General features: G+C 40.0%; 1 protein-coding gene across 1 annotated transcript; it reads left to right on the top strand.

The window, feature by feature from the left end:
• Positions 1 to 4,544: 4,544 nt before the first annotated feature.
• On the top strand, positions 4,545 to 11,233 carry LOC309720233 (inverted formin-2-like). The gene is made up of 4 exons (XM_082556932.1): positions 4,545 to 5,413; positions 10,070 to 10,231; positions 10,319 to 10,580; positions 10,793 to 11,233. Exons 2-4 carry the CDS (start codon positions 10,103 to 10,105, stop codon positions 11,032 to 11,034), a joined length of 633 nt encoding a protein of 210 aa, XP_082413058.1. The 5' UTR covers positions 4,545 to 5,413; positions 10,070 to 10,102; the 3' UTR covers positions 11,035 to 11,233.
• The last annotated feature ends 10,241 nt before the right edge of the window (positions 11,234 to 21,474 follow it).

The following is a 21,474-nucleotide window of genomic DNA, read 5'->3' as shown; positions in this document are numbered from 1 at the left end:
ACCCAGAATTAGGAACAAACACACTTCATTACCACAACCGTGTTGGAAAAGCTGTGGAGATGTAATTGTGAATCATTCCCATGTATTTTGGTTCTCTCCCAAGATCCGGAAATTTGAGGAAGATGTTCATTTAGTTATAGGTTAAAATTCTGGGTTATGCTGTATCTCAGTCTTGTACATTATTATGTCTTGGTGTCATTACGGGAAATGTGTTGAACAAAGATAGAGACATATTGAAAATTATGCTTGCAGCCTGTAAATTGGCAATCACAAGAAAATGTACAAGATAGACCCACCATCGCAGGATGAATAGATCAAAATTATAGATGAAATACAAATCATGGAACAATTGACTTACTCCCACTTTCAATACCATTGAAAGTGGGAGAAATGGACTGAGTACAAACTCGACAGGAAAAAGACCATCACACTGATAATGAGAAATAATCAAATTCTAGAAAAATGGTAACCCAACACGTTCTTTTTTTCACCTGGTTTATTTATTTATTTACCTACTTTTTATTTTATCATTTTATTCTTTCTTTTTATCTTCTGTTTGTTGTTATCCTCTACCCCCACTGTACAATGTTTAAAGAAAAACAATAAAAAGAAAGTTAAAAAAAGAAAGTAAAAAGAAAGATATAACATATGTATGTGAAGGAGAGGAAATAAAGTGGAAATTTAATTTTAACATGTATTTCCTACAGGTGCAAAGAGTTAAGGTCCCCATCATCTCTTACACAAACCTCCTCATCTCACATCTAATCCAGATGTGTATAATGATTGCTTGGGTGGCGAGAGTGGAACGAAGCATCTGTGTTATGATTCACGTCTCATGTGCTATGGCCAGTCTTTACTTCAAGATGTGCATCGCTTTGGAAAGGTACTTCCATCTGTGTACTTGGATGTCTATGAATGTTGTTTTCTACTGGAAAGCATCATTATTGTCAGAAACATACCATTCTGTACTGTGATAATCATAATATGTTCGCATCCTGTGTTACAGATGTTTCTTCTTTGCCTACCCACTGTTGGACTGCCTCAGACAAACTAGGAGTTCTGTGCTGGTCTGTGTCCTGGTCTGGGCTTTTTGTATTGTCAGTGTTCCTCTTGCCATAATCTTAAAAGAATTTGTACGTTTAATTATTTATGCCCTCCTTCCTGCCCCTATGTCCATCTTCTGCTTAGCCTGGACTTTCACAGCCCTGCCTGCTGCCACCTCAGTGCCCACTGAAGACAAACGAAGAAGTCTGGGAACTTTGGTTCTGTTGTTCTTTAACTACTTTGTCATGATTCTTCCCACACTGATTTTTCCAATTTTAGATTTTTTAGCAGATATAAATTTATTCTGTCTTTTCATTCCAGTTTCAATCTTGTTTCTGCTTTGTCCTTTTGTGGACTTGATTTTGTTCCTTTTCATGCAAAAAGGATGCATAGACAAGCTGCTAGTCTGTCTGTGCTGCTGTATTATGAACATCACTGTATCAGATGTAGCAGCTGATTATCACTGTAACTGATGGTAACACGGAAAGGACAGCTGATGCAGTCAAAGTGAGTCAAATGTAGATAGAACAGAGAAAATAATCAAACAGCATCCTTTACAAATATTATTTAGTGTTGCCATCAACCAACAGATAAATACCAAGAATCTGAGCAGTACTGCTCTCAGCTGAAGTGGCTCTGGTTTTAGATTTCCAATTAATGTTGTATTTACTATATATATATATTTTTTTTATTTTTTTTATTTTTTATTTTTTGTATAAAATTGTATATTGCGATACAATAACCATTTTAGTACTGAGGTTGTGCTTGCTGGCTGATTACAGTTAATTTAGTAATGAAGTTTCTACACCACCACTATATTCGAATATTATTGTAAATAACTGGACTGAACAAACACACCAGCTGGTCATATGGATAGAGGTTTTGTACAGATGAATTGCATACATTTCAAGGGAAACATTATTATTAAATGCTTAAGAATTTAACAAAGGTACAAAGAATTGTTGTTGCTCTTTTTGCTGCTCTGCAGTGCATTGTTTTCTTCAATATTTTAAAGGTTTTCTGTATAATTATCTGGGTTTATAGTCAACTGGATTTTTCACTTTTTGTTAAACTTACCATCATTATTGTATTATATATCTTGCAATAATATTACTAATATTAATAACAACTTTACTGATAAGTTTGCAGTCTCATGTGATAGGTTGTGTTCGGCAGTCTCATCAAGTCTCTAAGATAAGATAAGATACGACTTCATTGATCACACGTTGGGGAAATTTGTGTGTACAGATAGCAGAAGAAAAATACAGACAAATAAAAAAGAAAGAAGATAATACACTATATACAACGGTAGCATACACAATATGTGATTATGGATATAAATTTAATTATTCTAAGGATTGCTCATCTCTGGGGTTATCAGCCACCTAAAGCAACCTCTAAGATATATATAATAATTTACTTGTACTACAAAATGAACATACAGAAATATGTATAGAAAGACCTTAAACAGATTGCTTATTGGATATTGAAATTATACATGGTAGCACTTTCTATTACAGCTTGGTAATAAAGGTGAATAGTAGGATAACAAGGGGGAAACAACAGGGTAATAATGCGGTAATTTCTAAGTTATTACTATGCAACTACCAAAGTAATAACCATGTAATATCAAAATTCTCCTGACCATTTATCAATGGTCATGAGCATGAAGATTGGGGAAACCTGCAGTCAGCTGAGACTGAAGAAGTCACTTGGATAAGTGACAAAACGTTTCTCCCACTGAAAACGCTACGTCCAGATGAACTTTTGGTCCCAGAGAGGTACATTTTTCTCCAAAGCCTAATGAAGGGGGTTAACCTTGCAACTGCTCTAGGTAGGATATTTTATAGCACTTTAGTTTTAATCTTGCAGGCCTGCTAAAAAGGACAGATTATTAAATTTGCGTATCCAAAAATGTTGATCTCTCCATAGGGATTAAACCTGACAAGTTTTCTTTAAGTGCACTGTAAAAAATCTTAGGGACTGGTTTAGGCCATGGCTGAGTATAATTTTTTGCCTGGAAAGAGAAAGCAACCCAATACGGAGCCCCGCAGGGGACATGGGAGAAAAAAAAAATTAGGGAGAAAAAAAAAAATTAGGGAGAAAAAAAAAAAATTAAGACGGACTTTTGCGAGATCCCGAGTTTGTTTTGCGAGATCTCGCAAAACTCCAACAATGGCGGCCGCTACTTAGTTGTAATATTACTCTTTCTGGGTCACAAAATACACTCTTAAGATCTTTTGAGGCGTGAATGTAGTTGTGTAAACGTCAGATACCTGCTCGGTTTACAAGACATCACATATTTGCAAAAGTGGAGATCTGACACTCACTAGCTCGAAGCTAACGGGAGGTCGAGACCTACTACAGCCGGGAGGAACACCGCTTTCCCGGCACATCGTGCCTCGACCTCCCGGTCGGCTTCGAGCTGGCGGCCTCGGAAGAATGCGGCTAAAACTTTTGCGAGCTCTCGCAAAAGTCCGTCTTAATTTTTTTTTCTCCCTAATTATTTTTTTTTTCTCCCTAATTTTTTTTTTCTCCCATGTCCGCTGCGGGGCTCCGTGACCCAAAGCTAACTGCCAGGATTACATGTTTTTTACTGAAAAATACATTAGCCAGATCAAACATGTTGCAATATTCTGACCCTTTCTCAACCTCCACACCAAGTCAGTCGGCCTCAGTTTTTTCCTGGTTTTCCTTAACCTGATTTTCACGTGTCCCCACACTAAAAACAGTATTCATTGTTCCTCTATGTTCTCTTCTCCCTCCTTGTTATCTTCTTCCTCCTGTCTGCTGCTGTCTTTCTCTCCCACATCCCGCAGCAGTTCATGGCTGTGACATCCCATACGGAAAAGATAGATATAAATCTTATAAAGTTTGTATCTGTCTTGTGTGAAACATGTATGAAAAGCATACAAGAGTGAAAACAGATACAAGATCCCTTGAAAAATTATATAAATGAAACTTGTATGTTTTGGATGCTTACTAAAACAATATATGAAAGTAATGAGAAAGTGGCCACTTTCATTAGTGGCCACTTATATGATTCACTATATGAAGTAGGCCACATCTTATGCAAGACTTATAAGTTTGTTCTATTTCTTTTCCGTATGGGATGTGCATTATCAGTGATACTTTTTTTTTTTACAGTTTTTCTTCAGCCTTGTCTTGTTTTTCAGTCTCTTCTGTTGAAACTTTACTCCATCTGTGGCAAATTTCAAACTCAGACAGTCTTTCTGAGTCCACTCAGACACAGTGATATTGCAGGTGAACTTCCCAGCTTGTGATTCTCCATCCACCATGCTGTTTAATGTGCAACTGCTCCCTTTAACGTTTAAGGCATTTTTCAAGAATTATCTTTCATAATTCTCAGAATGCATTCAGTTTCATTAATTGTTACTTATTTATTCTTATTCTTTATTTATACCTTTATTATTGTTTATCTATAAAGAGTGTTTGGTTTCTCTTTTTTTTTCAAAAACAGGAAACTGGACTTTTTCTGTTTTAGGGTCTTTTAGGGTCTGGCCCACCAAAAAAAATGTAATAATACTAAAAGGGTTTTTAGTATTATTTCATATTTTTTCATTCTACTTTATTTATTTTGTGTCCCCTAGGGGCAGCTGGTGACCTGCAGTATCACCCTCTGCTATCCAGTTTACTGTCTGCACCCTTGTCAGTCTGTCTCTCTGTTACCCCAGCTTCACTTCCTATTCCCTTTCTTACTCATGTCTCACTTTATGCCTCTGACACTTGCAAAATACTTCACTCAGAACATTCAAAATCACTCTTTCCACAGTTTGCAATACTTCACTCAGGACAGTCACAATCATGTTCTCACACAATTTACAATAGCACTATTCTATTTGTTCCACTGCCTTATGCGTTAGGGCAAACTCCTCAGCCAGGACAGCTGCCTCTTGTAACGTGGCCACCTTCTGCATGCTCAGGTACATCACTGTCTGCTCAGGAAAACAGTTCTTAAACTCCTCCAGCAATATTAACTCGCACAGCGACTTAAAGTCTACAACAACACTCGCCTGACTCCAACTATCAAACAATATACACAGCAAAAACTGGAGTGTTAAAATTTCAGGGTTAAAGATGTTAGAGTTGATTTCCACTCTCAAAGTGTCATTTTAACACATTCTGATTCAAATAGTGTTCAGTGTTGGAGTTATTAAACAGTGTTATTCAAGTCCAAGCAAATGAACTCTGAAGAGAGTTATTTAACTTGGCAGGCCCCTGGGCTTCTGCCCAGGTAAACCCGTGGATCAATTAATAGTTTGCTCTGCCGGGCCGATTTTCCATGTGCTTCTGCTGGTTACACCGTGGTGGATGCCTGCCGTACTCATTGGAGTATTTTACACAAACGGTAAGTTATTCAAACTTATATAAAATTCACGGTATTCTATCGGCGCAGTGAGGTTTTCTTGATGTTTCTTGGTGTTCGGTTGCTGAAAACGAGCTTTAATAGAGGAGGAGATGTGTCGAAAATTCTATTTAGCCTCCAATGCTAATGTTAATGTTGCAGTCTTTTTACTCGTGACGGTAGACACTGCACGTGGAAGCGCCGCGCCACGTTCAGCTTTTTCCCTGTTCACACAGACACGTCTTTCTCCACGCCAGTTCATGAGCGTTTTTGCTTCTCTGTTTATTCAGAGCAATTTTTTCACAATTGATAAGTAAATAACATCCCAAAATAATTGAAGAGAGCTTGTTTTAGTCACTCCTGCTTTTACTTTGACATCGTCAAAGGCTTTTACTTTGGAAGTCAAAATCAGAATGACTTGATATTGATATGGTATCACTGTGGGGCTGTATACTGTTGATCTAAAGTGGAATTATCCTGTTGAAACATGAATTTTTCATTTAAGAGCATTTTGAAATCGTTAAAAGAGTAGGTCGTATATGGACAATTTGAAAAGGCTTTTATTTTGGAAGGCAAAATAAGATGGCCTTGATAGTGACAGGGCACAATTAGGGTACAAGGCTGTGTCATATAGTAGTGATGGCCAAATGAAGCTTTCCGAAGCACTGAAGCTTGTATTGAAAAATGGTTCATTACTCGAAGCTTTTCAACACAGTCCTCTCCGGTGACATCTGGTGGCGAATATTTTGAAGAGCAGCTTGAATCTGCAAAATAAAACGGACTGCTCAATAAAAAATTCACTGGGTGAATGGGTTAAATGCAGAGGAACTATTTCCCTATGGGGACTAACACGCACACTCAATCATCACTGCTCACTCAAGAGTGGAGTTCTCTCTGATATTGGGCCACCGTTCCGTTGCTTTGAACATGTAATTGGTTTTGTTTTCTCGATTGGGGGGCTGAAAAAAATGTAATGCGTATTTGCGTAATACATTTTGATCAATAAACTTTCCCTATTTAAACATGCACTATGGTGTGGCCTTTCTTTGCTCATAACTCCTTTATGTTGGTAAATACAATAAGTGAGCAACATATACAATATACATATGAGACTGCACAGCACATTATGGAGTATGCCCCTGCTGTGAAGTCCTGCCTCCATCTACTTGTCATTTAATCACTGGACAGCTGGACAGGTTCATACAAAATATTAGATGAGGCCAATTGTCCTATACATATTTTTGACCTAGGGGTGGGATTGATTGTGAACTGGAAAGGGAAAATGCTTAGGGGCTGAGTACGGCTGCATCGTTACTGATTTGTAGAATCATTTTGATTCGATACAGGATCCGATTCAATTTGATTGGAATCTTGAAAGTTTTGCCTCAGTCAGAAATATTACAATTCTGGTCATCTATCAGTATATATCCATAATTTCGTATCTATTAAAAGAAAGCTGACACATGTGAGACTTAATTAGAGATGTAAACAGAGAGTTATGAAACCTGCAGCTGCAGAAGCCAGCGAAAAAAAAAAAAGAGGCAAACACAGCGCGGACCCGACGACGCACCAAAATCTGACTCTGACGCGTCGGGTCCGCGCTCTGTGTTTACGTTTGTATGCAGAATCCGTAAACCTGCTCCCAGGTACTGTTTTAGCTGTATGGTGTTTGACGACATGTTGTGAGGTTTAACCTGAGATGCTGGCGTTTCAGGCATAATAACGTTAATTTACAAATCGACACAGGATTGTAATGAATCAATATAAATTTATCCAATTTAGCATGGATTGTAATCAGAAAGGCAATAATCAAAACCCACCCCTAATCAAGAACTTGCAAAGTAAAAACATGATCTATGTCAGGTAGCCCTTTTGTAATTTACATTTAAAAAGAGGATTAGTGTTACTGTGCGCTGGCTGAGTCTGTTTCTTTTCTTAGAAATAGTTTCTCCTGCCTTGGAGAAAATCCACTTGCATGGAACAGAAGAGGCTGTGGAGTGCAGGAACTGCACTGCAAGCTGGTAGATATGCAGGTATTCCTGGGTCCTGCAGACTATCACCTAAAAACAATAAACAAAATGATTTTCTAAACTGTGTAGCAATGTAATGTACGTATAGTGTCAAATACATTGTTGTAGTCTTCATCAGCTTTAATTCACATGGAAGTGTTCCTAAAGTCATATGCTGTAATGAGATTTACATTATGAAAACATGATTTTGGACATTTCAGGTTTTTCACTTCGGCAGATAAAATGAATTGAGCAAAATCAACTCAAAATATTCCCACACGCCAGAACGTCCTCTCTTCCTCGCTGGCTCCATATCTGTCAGTGGAATGATCACCTCTTCGCTCTATGTCACCATCAACACACTCCACGAATCCCGTGGATGATTCACTTCCTTATATCCGTTTGAATCAGGTACCGAAGCAGTTACGTGCGTAATGAAGCTTCGGACGTCACTGGTCACGTGACTTTTGCCAAACGAAGCAAGCCTCGACACAGTGCTTCTGAACCAGTGTGTTGTTTTTTTCGACACACGCTCCGGAGCGTCAGCTTCAAGCGGGCCATCACTATCATATAGATCTAACATTAGAGTTTGAAAAAAAAGAAAAAGGGAAAAAAAAAGCCTAAATTATATGTTATTATGTTCTTAACATACCTGTTAATTCACTCGAAGTTGGCTTTTATTTTGAAATCCGGTTTCCACATCCATTCCGTAATACTTTGAATACACAGGGAACGTAAAACAAACTGGAGGCTGGCTTGACTGCAAGTCTCGAATTGGAGGCCGGCTTGACACAAGTGACAGATTCCAGGTAAGTTTGTGTGATGAGCTTCTTCTGTTCCCGGTGAAATACACCTGTACCTGTGGGAGCAGCGGAGCGGCTGAAGCTGCTCCGTCCTCCGGCCGGTGTTGCTGAGCCGAACCCACCACAGCACCGAGTGAACTGAAGCTCAGACACTAAATTCGATTAATTTTGAAGGGAGTCCGGTTTGGCAGGCACAGCTCGACCTGTCAGCGGTTTTTAGCCACAACTGTGTTTAAACTTTTGAACCTTTGAATCGGAGCATGCGGGTCTGCTCTTATCCAATCACTGTATTGATCCATCAGCACTGAGATCAATGCATTTGTTCTTCTGTGAGGGTGTACCACTGACAGATATGCGCATGTGTACAGTGAAAGGTCTGTTTAAGTTGTTAAATGATGACAAACACCTGAGCTTCAGGTTTAAAGGATCATCCCTCAGTTTTTCCCGATACTGGAACAACTAGTGCTGAGTTTGTTTGCTGGTCCTTCTCTGAAGACTGAAACCTGCTGCTGCTGATGAGGAGCATTTGTTTCCGTGGTTAAAGTTCTGCTGCTGGGCGTGAGGAGGAGGCCACAGTTTAACCAAGCGATGAAGCATCTGTCCAAAAAGAGGAAGAGTCTTTATCCTGAGCTCATCTGCTGAGAAGGAATTTCTCCCCCCAGTCAGTCTGTCTTCACTCACACACACACCCACACACACCTTTACAGGTGAATTTCCTGCCTGTGTTTCTGCTGGTTTACACAGTCAGTGCTCACTTTATTAGGACCATGTTGCAGTGAGTCTGAAAGTTTCATGGTTGTGTTTAATATTCTGAAGCTTTACTGACGCAGGAAGGCTGGCTGGATGGGGGGGGGATTCAAATGCCCCGGGGGAGATTTGAATCCAGGCCTCTGGAAACACCCTTTGACCATGTGACTGACCTACTCCACCTTTCAAGTTTAAAGTTCAGGTTTTCTCACAGCGGCGCGTTAATGTGGCGAGCGTGCTCAGCTGTCAGGACATGCACACGCACTGAATACCAGAAATACCACATAGCTGACATATTTCACCCACCACGCTGTGACGTGCAGTCACTCTTCTTCACTGATGAAGACTCTGCAACACACTGAGTGCAGGATTCACGTAGCCTTCAGTCTGATTCATTCACTTTCCAAATCACAGCCACGATAGCTGTGAGCGCTTCGTGTTTATTTTTCTGTTACTGGAGCCAATCATGTGCTTTATTATCAGTCTGTTAATCAGCTGATCCTTCAGCCTGATTCACTGCATTCTTCTTCTTTTTCTCTGTTTCTTGTTATTCATGCATTCCACAGAGTGCCTTTGTCCTGTCTTCCTTCCCTCTCCCAAACTGGTCTGAGCCTGGCTCTGCTGGAGGTTTCTTCCTGTTAAAATTGAGGTTTTCCTTGCCACTGTCACAAAACTTCTTACTCATATGGTTGTTGAGAGTACAAAGACAGTACAGCATCTCAAGGTGACTGTTGTTGTGATTTGGAGCTTTGATTCGGAGCTGAATAAAACCAAGTTAAAACTGGTCCACATCAGAAGTGTACTCGAGCTGTCAGTCAGGAACATAATTCAAATAATAATTTATGACACAACTAAAGCCAAATGGAGTCCAATCACAGTAAAGGACTCTGACCTCCTGAGCAGATAAAGGCGTCCACTGGAGGAGCTCAGTTTGTGACTCAGAGATGTGTTAATGAATGTGAAACTGTGAGCCCGAGGCAGGCTGACACGGGCGTGATGTCATCGCTTGTGTCAGGTCTGCTTGTCATGGACGTTAAAAAGATGATGATGTCATTGATTGTTTGTGATTGATTACCTGTATCTGTTTTAACCCTCGTCAGCTCAAACATCGGTAAAACCTTTAGCCTGTCATCATGGCAACCAGTACCAAATGGGGGGCGGTAAAGGACCAGTTGACCAGAGGCCCCGCCACAGTCACTGACGGCAAGGTGGAGGCCAATCTGGAGAACGCTGACCCCGAGCTCTGCATCCGACTGCTGCAGGTAGGAAAGAAGCAGAACCTCAGGAGTCCTGCAGGGGAAGGAGAGGGCGTCTCACAGCTCTGACCGATGGTCACTCTGCCCCTCCAGGTTCCCACAGTGGTGAACTACTCGGGTCTGCAGCGGCGGCTGGAGGTGAGTAATCAGTCATGGATGGTGCAGTTCCTTGAACTACAGGGTTTGGACCTCCTGCTGGAGGCGCTGGAGGCTCTGTCGGGCCGCGGCTGCGCCCACATCGCCGATGCTCTGCTGCAGCTCACCTGCGTCAGCTGTGTCCGGACCATCATGAACTCGTCCGCAGGGCTGCATTTCATCCTGGACAACGAGGGCTACATCAGGATGCTGGCTCAAGGTGGGTGGAGGACCAGAAAGTTAGAATGAAGCAGATCTGCCTTAAAACCACCTTAAAATCATATTTACACGCTACCCTGAGCAACAGGTAGACTCAGGTGGCTGTTCCAGCCTAAGCTAAGCAGGTAGCCGGTGTACCTGTGAGGTGAAGATGACGACTCAGAGTCATTACTTATGAAAGCGGTAACTCCACCTCCTCCTATATGCCCTCAGCTCTCGACACGTCCAATGTCATGGTGAAGATGCAGCTGTTCCAGCTGCTGGCTGCTCTTGCCGTCTTCGACCCTCGGGGACACCACCTCGTCTTCGATGCACTCGACAACTACAAGGTATGCTCATGTCCTCGTCCACTTCCTCCTCTCTCCTTATTTCCTTCCTGTCCTTCCTTTTTTCCTTTTTTCCCTTCCTTCTCGGTCTCCTCTGAGGTGATTTGTGATTTCATGAGATCAGTTTAAGTAATCTGAACTCTGCCTCACGATGGCAGTCAGGACAGTTGGCGCTCAGTCATATAAACAGTTAAATGTTGCTGTAGGTCCAGGTCACTTTCAGAGGCTCTCTTGGCTGATTTCATTTGTTTAGAGGGGCATGTTTACCTGCTTGATGGACGAACCAACAGATGTCGCATGAGCTGGATGGGGAGACATGAGCAGGCCATTTGGGTCGGTTTGAAAAGCTTTATCGGCAGGACGTTAGCAAAAGGAAGTGCGAGTCAGTTTCACTTAGTTTCAAGGCTAACATGACAAGCAGAACAGCTCAAACTGAAAGCCACTGGCTGACTACCTAAGTCAGCAGAGAGCTCACAAAGCTCCACCACAGCTCCTCGCTGCCAGGTGAGAGCAACGACGACGTGGTCTGTGTACCATCAGGGCGTAACTGCAGATACACCATAACAAACAGCTGAACCTCAGACGCTGCAGATCTTATCGTCCCCGCCCAGCCTGTTCTCACAGGCTCTGAACTTACAGCATGGAATCATGGGATACCACACGTGTGCACACACACACTCGTTTTATTATCTTAGTGAGGACATCTCATTGACAGCTTCTCCCTCGAAGAGCTCTTCAGCACCATCAAGGCATTCAGAGACCTCTTCCTTCGAACCCTCAAGGTCAGCGCCAATCGCAGTGCGGCTCAGTCTGCAGGACTCATACCCTGCCGCACGTTTGCATGTGTCATTTAAACTATGTCTCAGCCAGCCAATCGGCTCTGACTTGAACCGTGACAAAGTGTGGTAGCTGCCACACATTAGTCCTGTTTCCCTGTAAATGTTAAGCTCCGCCCTCTCTGGGGGGCCGGTTAGCCTGCTGAAGTTTGAACTGTGTGTTCCTTTTATTCTTCGATCAGGAGAACGAAGGTCACAGGGAGCAGGAGAAGAGGAGGAAGAGGTTGGAGGAAGGGAGGAAACTGAGAGAAGAAGCCCCCACCAGAAAGATCAGCAAGTCAGACACCATTATTTCACCTTAAATCCTCCCTCCTTAAATGGAGAGACAGGTGTCCCTCACCTGTCTCTCCAGGTGTGGCAGGTGAAGGACAGGTCAAGTGCAAGTGGAGAACAGGTGAGACATGTGAAGGGCCGGTGACGGACAGGTCGAGAATCAATAGCTGACATCAGCAACATTTTTCTGCAACAGTTTATCAGCAGCTGAATATTTAAAGGAAATGATGTGACAGCATCAGGACGAGAAGAAAGTTTGTAAAGATTAAATGCTGCTGTACCTGTGAGGCTGTCAGGTGATGCAGTGACAGCTTTCACCTGTTGTTTGTGACACGTGCGCTAAGCTCACAGGGGAACGTGTGTCTGTGCTGCAGTTAGGACAGACATGGCCAATTGGGACGAAGGATGCACCGTCGACAACCTGCTGGCCGAGATCAGGAAGGGCTGCAGGCTGAGGAAGACAAGCCCACGGGCAGAGCCGGACGGTGGGGTCGAAGGTGAGAGCCCGGCAGGACTTCTGCAGACTTTCTTGTCACTACTGCTCGTTTGACAAAGCCTGTACACATTGACAGTGAGCTGTGGAGTCCCTTTGATAAGGAACTAGAGGAGGCAATAGTCAAAGTTAATGTTAAAATAAAGGGGAAGCAAATTGTGCAGATTCAAAAAAGTCAGTGTGAATAATTTGAATAAAATGTACAGTTCCTTTGTTATCAGTATTTATAATTTTTAATGACATTTTGTTAAGTTCTGTACCATAGTTAACAGTTATAGTATTTTCCAATGTTAAGCATTTATATTTTAAAAATTCTAATAATCTTATATTTGCGTTTGTTTTTAATTTTTTTAGAACACTGGAAGGCTAGAAATGTTTTTCTTTTGAAAAGAAGAATAACAGAACAGATCAAGGCTTAATGTTTTATTTTGTAGCTAATAAAGGGGGCAGGTCTATCAACAATATTTTATTTGTACCTTTTGAAAAAGCCAACAAATTCCTTTTATTATTAATTTTAACACTCCTGCTCTTTTAATTTTTAATTCAAATGATTGTGGAAGGGCAAAAAACAGTGCAGGATACTGAAAAATGTTTAAATAGTTAGGAATATTTAGAATAATTAGCAAAATGCAGACTTTGTATCGTACCTGTGCATTAAAAAGTAGACATGTAGTAGACTGTTTCTTCTAACTTTTTGCCTGTTTTCTTTCTTTTTTATTTTCATATGTTGTCTTTTCATTGTGTGATGGGATTTCCGGCTCTTTTTAGAAAACCGGCTCTTTCGGTTCGGCTCACTAAAAAGAGCCGGCTCTTTCGGCTCCGAAACAGCTTTAACGGTTGTTTTGTTGCTTTAATTGATTTATTATTAACAATAATATAAAATTATGCACAAAAGGAATTACTAACGTAAAAACAAGTGGTTTTATTTATATATGTTTATATATAAATATATGCGGTGGCCCCTAGAGACAAAACACGTACAAACTCCAAAACACATTTCTAGCATGAACTGAACTTCCAAAGCAGAGCTACTAGATCACTTAAATTACACAATTGAAAGCATGTGTGTATTGTTTGTGTATTTATACACAGGCACTCATATATATATTCAAATAATTTTAAAAAAAGTTCATTTACCTGTTATTACCACACACCAAATCCGGTCATTGGTACTTGCTGGCTTGTGTAGCCACAAGATAACAAAGGCTCAACACTGCGCCCAGCATCCTGGAGCACTTCTGTTGTTCTTTTGTACGTGTTTTGAGTTTTTATGTGCTTCTGAGTTTTTATATGCTTGAGTTTTTACGTGCTTCGGAGTTTGTACGTGTTTTTACGTGTTTTGGAGTTTTTACGTGTTTTGGAGTTTGTACGTGTTTTTACGTGTTTTGGAGTTTGTACATGCTTCAGAGTTCGTACGTGATTTGAAGTTTGTATGTGCTTTGTCTCTAGGGGCCACCGTAAATATACTTTTATTTATTCACTCCACATAAAATGTAATAAATAAATCATATAATACAAAAATCAACTATTCACATTTCAAGTTTTAACTATTTAAATTTTCAGCTTTTTCCTTTCACAAATTTAAAGTGAAAAGAACACAAAACACTGCAAACCACAACACAATTAAATATAAATTATAATATGAAAACAAAAAGAACATGCATATTCTCTGTCATATGGACCTGCATGAATAAACTTTCTGAATCCTTTATCATCTGCAACTGAAAATAGTTGTGGATGATTATATACCTTTCTAATGTGACGTTGTTGTCCCTGGCTCTTTCTCTGTCTCTCCCTCCTGCTCTGTTCCTGTGCTACTGCGAGTGTAACTACCGCCCCTCCCCCCTCTTCCCAGTGTAAAGCACAAGGCTTGCATGCTGAGTGAAGCGGGAAAAAAGTGCGAGAGAGAGCGGATGAGAGAAAGAATGTTTATATGTTCTCTCTCTTGCTCTCTCTCTCTATATATATATGTGTGTGTGTGTGTGTGTGTGTATATCATATATATTGTATATCTTTTGTATATAAACTATAAACTTTCATCTTCAGACAAAAATTATATGACTTAAATTACTTAAAAATTCTGCCTGGTCTTGTGTCTCTTTGTTTCTGTAACATAAATAACAAGCCAACATTTTCCTCACGACACCACTGATCAGCTCTATGGACCCTCAGTTTACCTGTACACATCCATCTCACCTGTCAGCTGTTTAACACCTGCTGATGAGTCAGGAAGCATGTCCACGTGTCCTGGTGTTAGTCTCCTGTTTATTGCAGCTGCTGTTCAATATAATGTAATGTCGACACAAAATTGTGCACAAAATAAGTAAATGCAGTTTGTTTCCTGAGTGCAGACCTGCTGTTTCCCTCAGAGTGACTGTTCTGGGTTAAAAATGACAGACTTTAAAAGGAGGCGAGATGGACACAGAAAATTACACAGCACTTTATCAGTGGCTGATATCCAGTCACCAGCTTTAGCAAACACCAGACTGTCAGGTGACGTTTACATCACTGTTTTATTTGTTTCTTGGAAAATCATTTTGGCTCAGATATAAGTCAAGTTTTATAACTGTACAGTTTTACTTAAGCTCAATGTCATACTGCAGAATACGTGTTAGACTGAACCATTCGCTTTTCTTTATTATCTGCTGTTCGTATGTACAGGATTTTTTTTAACCATGAATTTTGAAATAAAACTAACATGAAAAATCGTTTTTATTCAAGGAGAAGAGAGAAAGCGCTATCCACCAGGAGAAGCGTCTGAACCAGCATGCTGTTTGTGAATACTGAAAGACTCCAGCCTGTCTAGAAATACTTACATTATCTGTTTTTTAATATTTATTCAACTAAGCACAATTATCTGTTAGAAGTTTTGGGGTTTACTAAATTAAGAAAAAAAAATCAGATTACTGTATTTTCCGCACTACAAAGAGCACTTAAAATCCTTTAATTTTCTCAAACAAAAATGCATGAATTCTGGTTGAATTCTCACTGACTACAAACCTATTTTATGTGATTTTATGTTTCAAAAAAAACTGCCCAAAACTGTTTTAGTACGACTTTGGTAAGCTACAAAGCTGAGCATTACCGCTACCGTAGTCACGAGCTTCCCAGAGTAATCTGGGTCCAAAACGCCGTCCTTTAAGGTCCCAAAGTCATACAAACGCTGCGGCATCACTGAGAGTTAAAAACTGTCTAATTTATTTCATCTGTAATGATCAGCATTGCTGCTTTACGGTGTAACAATTAAGTTTAACATCCAGGCATCCATAAAAACATTCATACATTCTTATATAGTTATATAGTTCTATACTGTGTATTGTGTATTTTGTTGTACAGTTATTTTATTTTCAACTTTAATTTATATATTTTATCTTATTCTTTCCCAGTTAAATTTACCCTTTATTCTAATTTGTGTTGTACAGTTATTTCATTTTTAACCTTAATTATTTTATATTTTATTCCTTCCTAGTTAAATTTACCCTTTTTCATTTTTTCATATTTATTTCCTATCTTATTCATAGCCTTGTCCTTTTTTTTTCTTTAGGTCACAAGCAGTTGTCTAAGCATTTCACTGCATATCGTACTGTGTATGACTGTGTACGTGACAAATAAAATTTGAAAACAGAATTTATTCAATTTAATTGAGTTAGAAGTTAGCAGGAAGTTAGCTCGCTAGTTTCCACCTAAACATGATACAGCATGTTCTGAATGAGAGATTTCTAATAAGAAAAATAAAATAATACATCTCTTTTATCACTTCCAAAATGATTGAAGACAGAAAACTAATCAGCAGTGACATTTGTAGGGTTACAGAAGTTGGACTAGCTGGTATATAATGATTTGCTACGTGATCACTAGCGGCACAGCTATGTTAGCATAATATAAACACAGTGATGCTGGAGGATGAATGCTAACTTTTGTTCAGAAGAATTACGGAGATAATCCATCCACAATACATCCATATACTCCAACCACACCGGAATAGAGCAGTAGTGAGAGAATTCTAGTGATGTGTTGGTCACAAACGAAATGGCTCCTAGAGCCGGATCTTTGACGTGAACGACATGAGCCAAGGAGCCGTGGTTTTTCTCTCACCCTCTCTCTCTCGCACTTTTTTCCCGCTTCACTCAGCACGCAGCCTTGTGCTTTGTGCTGGGAAGAGGGGGGAGGGGTGGTAGTTACACTCGCAGTAGCACAGGAACAGAGCAGGAGGGAGAGACAGAGAAAGAGGCAGGGACAACAACATCACAATAGAAAGGTATAGTAATCATCCACAACTATTTTCAGTTGCAGATGATAAAAGATTCAGAAAGTTTATTGTTTATTCATGCAGGCCCATATGACAGAGAATATGCATCCTGTAAACGACCACGGCAGACCCAGTGGCATTTTGATGCTTTTATTAATCCCTACACGGTTGCTGTACATTCGCACTCAGAGCTGCAGCTCTCTCGCTTCCAGCTCAACATAACACCAACAACCCAACCACAGGACCCAGTACAATATTTAATTCGGTGGGGCGTGATTGCGGATGCCGTGCAGGTGCGTCCGCCTCCTCTGCACGGCACCGCAGGCCACGCCCCACCACACATCTTTTTTTTTGTTTTCTTATTTTAATTTATATTTAATTGGGTTGTGGTTTGCAGTGTTTTGTGTTGTTTCACTTTAAATTTGTAAAAGGAAAAAGCTGAAAATTTAAGTAGTTAAAAGTTGAAATGTGAATAGTTGGTTTTTGTATTATATGATTTATTTATTACATTTTAGGTGGAGTGAATAAATAAAAGTATATTTACGGTGGCCCCTAGAGACAAAGCACGTCCAAACTTCAAAACATGTATTAACTCTGAAGCATGTACAAACCCTGAAGCACGTATAAACTCCAAAACACGTAAAAACTCCATAGGACGTACAAACTCCGAAGCACGTACAAACTCCAAAACACTAAAAACTCAGAAGCACATAAAAACTCAAAACACGTACAAAAGACAACAGAAGTGCTCCAGAATGCTACGCGCAGTGTTGAGCTTTTGTTACCTAGTGGCTACACAAGCCAGCAAGTACCAACGACCGGATTTGGTGTGTGGTAGTAACAAGTAAATGAACATTTTTTTTAAATTATTTGAATATATATGAGCGCTTGTGTGTAAATACACAAACAATACACATATGCTTTCAATTGTGTAATTTAAGTAATCTTAGGTAGCTCTGTTTTGGAAGTTCAGTTCATGCTAGAAATGTGTTTTGGAGTTTGTACTCGTTTTGTCTCTAAGGGCCACCGCATATATTTATATATAAACATATAGAAATAAAAACACTTTTTTTGTACATTAGTAATTCCTTTTGTGCATAATTTTATATTATTGTTAATAATAAATTAATTAAAGCAACAAAACAACCTGAAGAGCCGGTTGGGAGCCGAAAGAGCCGGCTCTTTTTAGTGATCCGAGCCGAAAGAGCCAGTTCTCTAAAATGAGTCGGAAATCCCATCAGTACTCCATACTTTGCTCGGACATAAGCGCTCTTTCAGACTCATTGAGTCTACCTGCGAGAACAAAAAGAGAACAAAAATCACTCAAGAAATCTCATCCTTGTCACCAAGATTATTGTGGAAAAATACACTGAGCATCGACCCAAACTGACTTTCTCAGGTTTATCGAAAGAAGCTTCAAACCTTTGCAAAGGGATCAACACAGCACGGACGGGGTTCATACCAGCACTGACAAACAGGCAAAATAATAACAGCTCCTCTATAGCCATACAGATACAGTGAAAATGAAAGTGTTTTTGAATTTTATTTTCTGTAAATCATTTGATTTATTTAATACATTAAATATTATATTTTAGAGGCCGTTCTAATCTGATATTCCATTCTAGGCAAATTGACAGCAAATAAAACTAAGTACACTTTTAAAACTTTTTTTAAATTAATTTTTATTTGAATTCAATTCCATTTTATTTATATAGTGCCTAATCACAACAACAGTTGCCTCAAGGCGCGTTCTATTGTAAGGTAGACCCTACAATAATACAGAACCCAACAATCATATGACCCCCTATGAGCAAGCACTTTGGCGACAGTGGGAAGGAAAAACTCCCTTTTAACAGGAAGAAACCTCCGGCAGAACCAGGCTCAGGGAGGGGCGGCCATCTGCTGCGACTGGTTGGGGTGGGAGAAGGAAGACGGGATAAAGGACAGAAAAACGTTATAATGTAATGTGGTGAAATTATTATCAACCAGGTGGTTCATGAGACAATTACTTTAAAGTAGTTTGGTTTTAACATTTACAATGAAGAATTGTAATAAAAAATGTAATGCATTTAGGCTACGTCCACATGTATACCCAGGTGTTTTTGAAAACGCCGCTTTTTTGATGCAGGTGTCAGGTAAACTTTAACGTGCTCGTAAGAAAACCCTAGAGAAGAAATTAGGTCTCTTCAGTGGGGCATTTCTTTTGAAACTTTTGACAATCACATTGTCAATATTGTCTTGGCCATTAAACATTAACTCCAGCACAGTGTTTGGATTTTTCCACTTTTCCCGGAGTTCATTGAATACTTTCACACTGACTTCTTCAGTGTTCTCGAAGGACATTTTAAGGTTTTGGGACAAAATTTTAGCCCAAATCCTGTTGGTAAACCTGTTCATAATGGCTTTATCAACCCTTGGAGGCAATTCCCTTGTCTCATTTGCATTGCTTATAGCGTGCAGAACCAAATCTTTAGTGAAGCTTTCAACAACTTTTATGTACTCTTCTCGGTTTTCAGATATAGTGAGTACTCTTTTTGGTAAAGCCAACAGGGGTTCTGTAAACGTTGGGACAGTAATATCATCAAGCCGTTCGCTCAGATATAAAATCAAATATTTCTCCTTGCAGTTATGTGCTTTACAAAGATTGGTGAAAATGTCCCTGTTGATATTGGTCAGCCTTTTTGGAGATAGATCCAAATTTTTCTCGTCAATTTGAGGCCAGAGTTTTTCACGCAGGCGATCGCTGATAGAGTCGGGATTGTGCCGCTGTGTGAAGTCCTTGTATTTAGACGAGGCTTTGGCCTCTGAAACTACCAACTGAATAACTTTGTAAACACACATCTTTTCTTCAGACAGATAATCAGATGCCAGAGTGATGTCATAAGAACCAAAATCTGAATCAGACTTACGGACTGACCTATGTAGTTTTTTCTTCACAGGCTTTTCCAGGGGGCAAGCTTCTATGTTGTCCAAGTCTTTTGTATCAGCTGAGTAGTTTTTCTTCGGTTCTACTGTGGCTGTGGTTTGGGTTTGAGGAGGAAACATCTGGGATGACACAGACGCTTCTTCCTCAGATGAATCACTAAAACCAATAAAAACATTTAGATATATGTTGGGTGGTGTAGGTGCACGATGCAGTGTTACAATTTCGCTATTTTCACTGTCACCTGTGCATGTTTTATCAAGACTGCTCTCCTCTGCAGTCAAATGCAGCTTGAGGTTTTTTGAGTCGGAAGAATCCTCCAGTCCTGGAGTTTCTGTTTCTTCTTTATCACCGTGGTCATCTACAGAACTTTCTTTCAGGATGCTGTCCTTTGCTCGGGTTTCTTCTGTTTTCTCAGGGGACTCTGTGTCCACTGAGTGAAGACAGGCCTCATCAGTCTGCGTGGACACTGGATCTCCCTTCTCCACAGTTGTGTCCATTGCGTCCACTAACATGGAACAAAGTTTCAACATGTCTTTCATCAAAGTGGAAGGCATCTCAGTGTTGCAGTACTCTGGGTTGAACTGCAGAGATTTCCACTGTGGTACAATTGTACCAAAAAAGTGGTCACTTAAGGACTTCCATGTTTCCACTGAGGTGTAACTGTGTGCAGTTGTCATGTTTAAGTTTGTATTAATATTTCTTTGAGTCTGAAATGTAGAAGTGGAAATAAATTGTTGGGTGGTTGGAGTTGTGGTTGGCATGTGTGCTCTTTGTAAACTAAATGCTTGGGATTCTGGACGGTCCCTGTATAAGGGTTTAAGCCCCGCCCACGTTTGGCTGCAGCCACTGTGATGTCATCCACTTTTCTCTGAAGTTGAACCTTCAATGGCTTCGGGGCGAGGTTTAAGATAATCTCTGACACAGCTGCATGACATTTAAATGGCATAAACTATTAATTTAAATTACGCACTGTAAATTTTGTTCTTAAACCAGACTAGTTAATAATAATTTCACCACATAATATTGTCAAATTATTTTTTGTTTTCTTAAATAAATACATAATTCAAAGACAAGTTAGGTGATTTTTCATTGTATATCTGTTAGAATGCCTGGGTTGTTGACCCAGGGTTTTGAGTTTATATATTATTTATCATTTCTATTCTTTGGTTTCTTTGTTAGAGTTCTGTTTTATGGTTTATGTCTCTGTGCATCCTTAGTTGCTGTCTCCCCTGTCTGCGATATCCAGTCCAGTCCAGTCAGTGTCTGTGTCTGTCCTGGTCCCACGTCTCTGTTCTCTCTGTTGCAGTGCCTGCGTGTGAGTCTGTGTCTTTAGTTCAGTATGTGTTATGTTTCCTGTTTTATTTTGAAGGTCCATGTCTGATGTTAATGTATCTGGTTTCGCTTCCCCTTGTCTCGTTAGGCCTGATTTGCCCCAGCTGTGTTTCCCTCCTGTTACCCATTCCCTGATTGCTCCCTCTGTGTATTTAAGCCCTGTGTTTCTCTGTGTCTGTGTTGTGAGCTACCCTCATTTATGCTGTGTGGTCTGGCTACCTGCTTATGTAAGTTTATTTGGATTTTTGCTACGTTTTGCAATCCAGCAATAAAACTGAGTTTTGAAGTACACTTTTGCCTCTGAGCGTCTGCACTTTGGGTCCTCCTTACCACCACTCCTGCCTGCACACAACCTGCACCTGACAATATCAAGTTACAGTTGGACATTTTAGGTGTTCCCTACATTTTAATGTAGGCATCAGGAAATAGATATCTTTTATTTTTCTTCTTTTTATTCAGA

This window comes from Aulonocara stuartgranti, assembly GCF_965226115.1.
Source record: "Aulonocara stuartgranti genome assembly, chromosome: 13".
NCBI classification, from domain to species: Eukaryota; Metazoa; Chordata; class Actinopteri; order Cichliformes; family Cichlidae; genus Aulonocara; species Aulonocara stuartgranti.
The sequence above is the reverse complement of the archived record's forward strand: the minus strand, read 5'-3'. Positions and strand labels throughout refer to the sequence as shown.